The sequence below is a fragment of the Colius striatus genome, chromosome 3, assembly GCF_028858725.1.
Source record: "Colius striatus isolate bColStr4 chromosome 3, bColStr4.1.hap1, whole genome shotgun sequence".
In the NCBI taxonomy this organism is placed as follows: Eukaryota; Metazoa; Chordata; class Aves; order Coliiformes; family Coliidae; genus Colius; species Colius striatus.
Genome location: NC_084761.1, coordinates 6,593,014 through 6,600,723, shown reverse-complemented (window position 1 = coordinate 6,600,723; position 7,710 = coordinate 6,593,014). Strand labels below are relative to the sequence as shown.

The 7,710-nt window shown below is 36.9% G+C and overlaps 1 protein-coding gene across 3 annotated transcripts in view; it reads right to left on the bottom strand.

Annotated features, from left to right (window-relative positions):
- Positions 1-218: 218 nt before the first annotated feature.
- Positions 219-7,710, bottom strand: part of CLEC16A (C-type lectin domain containing 16A) — a 69,748-nt gene continuing 62,256 nt past the window's right edge. Inside the window, exons 23-24 of one of the 3 annotated variants that reach the window (XM_061991864.1) lie at positions 6,294-6,413; positions 219-1,808 (exon numbers count right to left, since the gene is read on the bottom strand). In XM_061991864.1, coding sequence (XP_061847848.1) covers positions 1,450-1,808; positions 6,294-6,413 — 479 coding nt within the window. In that variant the 3' untranslated portion in view covers positions 219-1,449. Of the gene's footprint in view, positions 1,809-6,293; positions 6,418-7,710 lie in introns of all 3 variants that reach the window. The other 2 variants (XM_061991867.1, XM_061991866.1) reach the window with 2 other exon arrangements.

The window sequence follows — 7,710 nt, the reverse complement described above, 5'->3', positions numbered from 1 at the left end:
GTTTCATCTGAAAGCCAGGAAGAGGTACATTAAGAGACTGGGCAGTAGGTAAAACATTTCAGATTCACCTACTTGATACAAAATCAGTGTTAGTAGAGACAGAATGAGAAATCACAATAATAGTAGTCTTTAATCCTTGAGAGTCAGAAAGGTGTCAATGTTACAAGCAGACCAATAATGTCAAGCTGCTCATTTTTCTAATTTAAATCACATGGAAATTGATAAGAAATCTTAATTTTAATTAATTTAATTGATGTGGAATCTTAAAGTTCAGATCAAATCAGCAGAGAGCACTCCAAACTTTAATCAACACTTTGCCACTACTTTCTGTCAACTTGGTATCAGGACCTAGGAAGCAAAGTAAGGCAAGCATAAACTCAGAATCACTTTAATGTAGCAATGTTGTTTAACTGATACTATTCCAGACAGGAAAAAACTACACCAATACCTTTCCTTTTGAGATTCAGACTTGCAAAGGAATTATCAGTTAGATGTGGTGACCTTCTTCCTACATGAAGATGAAGAAATTCAAAACTCTCTTTAGAGTAAAACTGCTTCTGTCTGCTTCTAGAAGTTGTCCTTCAGTAGAACAAGTATCATCATTCCTCAGAGGCATAGAAATTTGACTGTCAGAAGTGAACAAACAAGCTATAGCAATCCCTTAAAATATTTCACATTCCTCTGTAGCTGGTTAAGTAAAGACTAAAAGTAGTCTCAAAAATCCCTTCTGTTAATCTGAATAAGCATTTAATTTCAGGCTTTTACCTTAAAAAAAATTGGTTTATAATATATCTTGCTTTGAATCAAAGCTTGAAATAAATATTACACATGGAAAACACAATATTGGTGTCTGGAGTCCTGTGAAGACCACACTGGAAATGGCTAAGCCTGCTGGTATCATGCAGACCTCCAAATGATGAATGAGATCGGGACTTCAAAAAAGCCCAAAAAACCCTACTGAAAACCACACCATGTCTCAAATGGAAATGCTATCTCTGTACTACGAGATATACTTTTTTCTGGTCAGTGGTATGTCTCCAGTTTCAGAGAATTAGTGATAAAATATCCTGAAGTAAGGTATTCAAGAATGTCTTCACTTAGCCATAATACTGTAGACCTTTTACAATTCACTTAGTTCCAGCAGCTGGAACTCTGTATTGGAAAGAAAGCAGTTGGTCTGAAGTACTTCCATGTTCTTGTATAACAGAAATTGGTAGGAAACAACCAGTTCCAATTCAAAAGTGTGGAGTTTTTTTATTCTCTGGTTTAAATACACTGAGCATCTGATGTTTACTCTAAAAGCTGTCCACATTCTCTTTCACCAGTGGGCCTCTTCTTGCTGACCAGATGGCCACTCGGGCTTCAAGAAGTATCTGCACTCCCAAAGGAAAAACAACAAAGAATCTGGTTGCATTTGCTTCACTGTTTATCACAGTCTGCAGGTTGGCTTTAGTCAGAACATTCCTCCTCTACCTCCTTCACCTGGCAAACTTCACCTTCAGGTTGCAAAGAGGCCTGAGGAATGCAGGTGAATGTTCGAATGCTGTGTGGATCAACCGGTGGCACCAGCGTAAGCGACTCGACACTTAGTGCATCCGTATTGTCATCTGTTATTAACGATATTGTGGGCTGCTGTGCAGGAATCAGGCTAGGAGACAGGTTTGCAGTTTCTATGTCACTGTTTTTTACAACATTCTTGCTAGACTTTGAGACAGCTGAAAGAGTTTCATCAGTCAACATCGTCTGACCAGAAATGATCACCTGACCAGAAATGGTCATTTGAGGCTGTTCTGGAGCTGAAGCATCATCTAATAAAAGAAAACACCAAGAAACAATCAATATCCAACTTACTAAGTACATTAAGCCTAAGAGTATACTATTATTTATTGATATTTAAGAGTAATTGGGTGGAAAAGGAGGTTCTGTGAAGCACCATGCTTACATGTTCACTTTGTAGTAATTAGAAATGAAACAAAACACTACAAAGGCATAACATAAAATGCCAGCAGGGATTTGTTCAAACTAGGAACCAGAAAATGTTACACATTTAGTGTTAGAGTATGCACCAATACCAGAAATAATCCTAGAGAGAGGAAACTGAGGGGAAGAGTAAGAAAGCCTTTCCAGTATTTAGTACTAAATGACTTAGACAGGAATGAGTAGCCACCCCATACCAGGAAGTTCTTTAGAAATACAAAACAAAGAGAACCCCTGTGTAACTAGTTCTCCCAAGAGGTGGCTTGTTTCTTACAAAAATTTGGAAGTCATTCTTTCATTTCATTCTCCAGATTCACTTTTAAGTGTCACTTAAATACATAAAGCAGAACTTTTGAGGAAGAGGAAGGAGAATAACATGCTTACTGTAACTGAAAGGTGCTGCAAAACAGGCCTGTCCTTACACAGGCTTGTGTTACGTGATTGTTTTGTGAGTAGAGCACACAACAGAGAAAATTTGGAATAGGCATTACATACCAGTAAAAACTGATACCCTACTACACCCTCTCACACAATGGTAAAACCTAAATTCACAGCCATTTGTCCTGTTCTTTTCTCCTTAAAATCCTAGCTAACTATCAAGTAAACTGCTCATTTGGTTCAGATGGACAGTAAATGGAGGGCATGAAGTGACACGGCCTCATCTGAGCAAGTATGCCCAGAAAGTCAGGTTGGATTTTTTCCCCCCCTTTTCAGACTAAAATAATAGATGTCATTAAAGTAACAGGTATCCAGCTTCAAGACAGACCATTTTTAGAGCTCTTGTAAGAAACAGCATGTGTTCAAGTGTACAGGCATGTGCAGAAAAGTCTAGAAGGCAACGTAGTGAATACAGAAGCTAAGAATTAGGTTCTATTTTTAATACATAGTGACCTTAAAAATATTTCCGTTTCAATAGGATTCCAATTAATCCTGCAAAAGAACAGAAAGCATGAACAAAGAAAAATAAAAGGAAAATTAAAGCTGAGAATGGAATGGACATCAGTAAAGCATCAGTGGGGCAACAGTAGAGTATTAGATTCTTATTACCTTCCTTGGTAAGATAACCCCAAACAATAGTGTTATGGGTAGAGAATCATTCAGTTTTACTTTTTGCTGAACTGGTGGCTAAAGCTTCTCAAGTAAGAAAAGAAATTTAGAGACTGTAAGAAAAGTCTCCGCTTCAGTAAAAGGGTCATCACTGGTTATAGTTGAAAAATAAGGAGATTCAAAGTGACTCTACAGATTCTTCTCTTTTGCTGTCAAGAAGCTTTAGTGAGAACACAGTGACTGGCAACAGCAGAAGTGATGCAAGACTTGCATGGAAACTGAACTGCTAAAAACATTAAAATAAAGGCTCATTTCTCTCAATTCCAAGATAAATACTAACATTTAAGCATGTAGAAAATAGTGAATCTCTTTGAAGTGATTTTGCTTTCTGAATTTATAAAATCTTAGAAGAACATCAGATGTTCTTTGTCAAGATTATTTTTTACCTTAACTATAGTATGAATATTCACCATACTTTAGGATACAGAAACCTGAGATGTTCTGGTAAATAAAGTATTATCAATCAATGGTATTCTGCTCAGCAATGTTTTATACAGCATATTTCTACTATTCTAAGCTATTTCACTTCTGATTCTGCAGTTAATTTCTTATATAATTCCTCCCCCTCTCCCAACAAACATTTTCCCAATGCTTTCATTTACTGAAATCACTACAGACAGACATTTTTTGTTATGCTGTATGTCCCCAAATCCTTCAATGTAGGAGCTAAATTTATGCCAAATGACTCCTTTCTTAAGGCCACAAAGAAAAAGAAAGCATTTGAAAAAAGACTCCATTAAAAAAACAACAGCAATATTTGGAGGCAACAAGTCCAATTTTTCTATCCAAAAGTCTGAAAAAAACCATTCAGAAAAGACAGAAATATAAAAAATGGAAGCAGAATGCACTCTGTCCAGTCCTTTAGCTACAGTATTAACAGAGAATACAAAATTAGAGCCCTTTGTTTCCTTCCTGCTTTTATTGACTATTGATAGAAGCAAGTCTCCTCTACTTTAAATATTTTATTAGTCACTGTCAAGAGCTTCATTTCTGTTACTCTATTTAAGGGCAGAGGGGACAGGTTTCTGTAATCCAACACAGTATTATTGCCAACATGACCAGGTATTTGCAAACTGCCATTAGCCCCTGCAGGGACAGAAAGCAATTACCAGTATACAAAGGGGCAGGGAAGGGAGAATTTATAACCTTGTGTAGCAGAAATCAACAGTATTAACTACTATTTTACAATATATTATCAGATACCTTCTGGATTAATGCTTAACTAAAAACCTTCCTCTTCAGTCACAGCTACAAACTACAGCTGTGACAGCAGTATTTACATCTTTGTGACCAAGCTCTCAAATCCTTAGGCTACTTGAGGTGTATACTTAGCTTAGATGTATACTTATAACTTAGCTATAAGCTTGGGCTAAGTCTTGAAGCATGATCATCTCTCATCTTTTAGATACAAGAATGGAGGAAAACAATCCTAGACTACACATGAAGGAAGCTACATAGGAAATACAGTACAAAGATCCAGCATCTTGGTAAGAAAATTTGGTACACAGGAGGCATTACAATGAAAAAAAACAATCCACTCTTTTAAAAGTTCTCACATGTAACACCTCCCAGGTAACTGAACACGTCTTCAGGCCAAAAACTACTAATGAGAAAAACCTTTGAGGCTCAAAATTTCACAATCTTTTGAAGTCTTACTTCAGAGAAGGATCCCAGTAGCTATATATTCATGTATAACCGGCATTCTTAACATCTCTGCAACTGGAATAAACAAGTGTTTTTTCAGTACTCTAGCAAAAAAAAAAGCTCAAGAAGGGATTATTACAAGAATGTTGTCTCAAATCCAGATAGGTACCAAGCTCTTGATGCAAAGAGCTTCGAGGCACCCACTGTGTTTAAAGTTATCTGCCCCATTACCTGTAACTTGTGTCTATATTACACATAAAATAATAACTGGCTTTAAAAAAAACCCAACTCCTAACACTTGGTTCCAGTTTGACTTTTGGATAGAAAGAGCAAAAATAATTGTGATTTTTACCTGAATAAAATAATCATTCACTAAGATATGTTCTGCTCTTAAATATCAAAATGATATCTTCTAATATGGGAAAAGAGCATTGCTATTGACCTCTCCCCAACCCCTATGTATTTAAGCAAGAGTTCTGGCAAAAATATAAGCCAGATCTACAATAAAACCAGGGAGAGTGAAGTCAGTTCCTTAAAATAGTTGTCATGTTAACCTTTAGTTCTAATCAACACCCCCCATATGTCCCCAAATTTAAGTACCAAAGAGCATTTGAAAACAGGATGTCATTTTGGGGTGTTATTAGCTCTCCTTAGCTGCAGTGACTGCAGCAACCTTAGATGTTTTTCAGCACTTCTATAATGCTACCAAGATTATCATCACAGAAAAAAAAGTTCTCAAATAAATCACTCAACTTCTGCTATATTAACTTCTGTTAAAGATGATTATTAGTGAAGGAAGGCAGAAAAGAGGAGGAAAAGGAAAGAATGAGTATCATCTGCAGAGAAGTGTCCTAAGCTGTACAGTAAAATACTATGAGAGGATAACAAAAATATAAACAGGACATTAAGTGAAAAGATGCAAAGAAAACCTAGAAAGATGAAAAAAGGTGTTTATATGATATTAACAGAGTATTTTCATGCCATGATAGTAAAAAAAAAAAAGGGAATTAGATACAAGTTAAAATAGGTTACATACATAAGTAGTCTGAAGAGGACTTCATCTTTTTTGCATGTTTTCCCTCCTCACCTTCTCAGGCAATTTAAACAATCCATAAAGCTATCTGCCTGAGTTGGATGATCACAGAAGTATTAAGCTTATCTCACAATCTGAGGACAGTCTTATGCTGAATGCTTGTCCATTTCACTCAAATGGTAAATAGATTTCCTGCTGCTAGCCAAGTACCTGCATTACTGTCCATTCAGTTGCCTGTGCTTACTAAATTCCACTACAGCCACGGCTGCCCCTGTGCAAATGAAGACATGGCTGCTTTGAAGCTGGAGGCTTGATAGCAGAATTTTCCTCTTTGGCAAGAGAGCCAAGAAACACGGGAGAAACTGTGGATAAGGCTTTCAGAGACCTAATTATTGTTTTACAACTCTCCCCACAAAACAGTACAGAAAAACGTTTATTATGCTTTCTTCCATTTCCTACCTCACTGTCAGCATGGAAACCAAAGACATTCTGTTAACTGTTATGGGCTTTGAAAGCTTATGGAAGAACCTGCCTGAATTGATATTGCGTGAGTTTCTGTTGCAGCTGCTGCTTGAAGACCTAAACCCAGTGTCCACCGTGACTGTCAGCCTCCGACAGACTAAACACCCGCCGACGTCCTTTCCTGCCAGACCTTACTAGAGGAAAACACAGCGATATATCATACCAAGGCTTTAACAATGGAACAAGGAAGGGAAACTGGAATGAAGACAAAGGATAAATGTTAGCGTAGCAACAAGAATAAGTGACAAGGACACGTCCATAACTGCTGGTATCTTGAATACAATTTGACAACACATCAAGAGTCTTGTAAGTTTGGGAAATACTTCTGAGGCTGGAAGTAATCATAAGCATAATGCAGTTTGGGCTATATCTGGCAATATCAACAGCACTTACACTGAGGACGGACTAGCAGGCAATTATTTGTGTTACAATCTACCCATACGTTAGAAATGTTGAGAGAGAAGCCACTTATCACAAACTCTAGTAACAGTATTATCCTGATATTCCCTGGCCATAAATTATAAGAGGTGAACTACCATGCAGGTGATGAGACTTCAGACCATTCAGCCCTACTATTCTATGAGAGGAAACTGAAGTATTTATTATTGATTTATTATAAAGCCAGAGTGTTTCAAAAGATAGCAGCAGTTCATATGATGATGCTTGGTACATAGAAAGTTTCTAGAAAAGAAACTTTCTAGACACAAAAGTACTTCCTTCACCTAGTTGGAAAACTACTATCATCATAGAACAGGAGAGATGAAACCCATATTTACATTAGTAATTACAGAGGGAAGAGACAGGGATGGCTTCACAGGGGCTCCATGCTTGATTAATCATCCTCTCCTTGGAATACAGAAATTCTGTTTTACAGACTGGAATCCAATATTTTCTCTGTAATAAGAGACAGCTCTTTGTACTTATTTTAGACCTTTTACCATTCAACATCCGCCAGAAGTGTGAAATACAGCATAAGTGGTGTAGGAGATCAATGGCTTCTCAAGTTCTCAATACCCAATGCTCCAATGTAAACATTTTCTTAAGTATTGACGCCAATTGCATTTTAAAGCTTAAAAAGTGATAAAATACAGTGCAGATGACATTACACATACATAATCATGGAAGATTGCTAACTTACAGTAAGAGAGCTTCTTTATCTCTATCCTTGGCATATATAAAAATAAGCACTTTCAAGAAGTGCACGGTTCCAGCAAGTGTAACCAGGAGGATATTGTATTCTAAGTTCAGAAGCTTGATGATTAAAATCTAGCAGGAAAACATTTGTATCTTATGCATGGCAGCAGTTCAAACTGAGGTGTTAATTGAAAAATAAATATAATGTAAACACAAGGGAAAATCTCAACTTGATAGCAGCACCTGCAGAACCTAACACCTGCTAGGGATTCTGCTTTCTTTAAGGGATGACT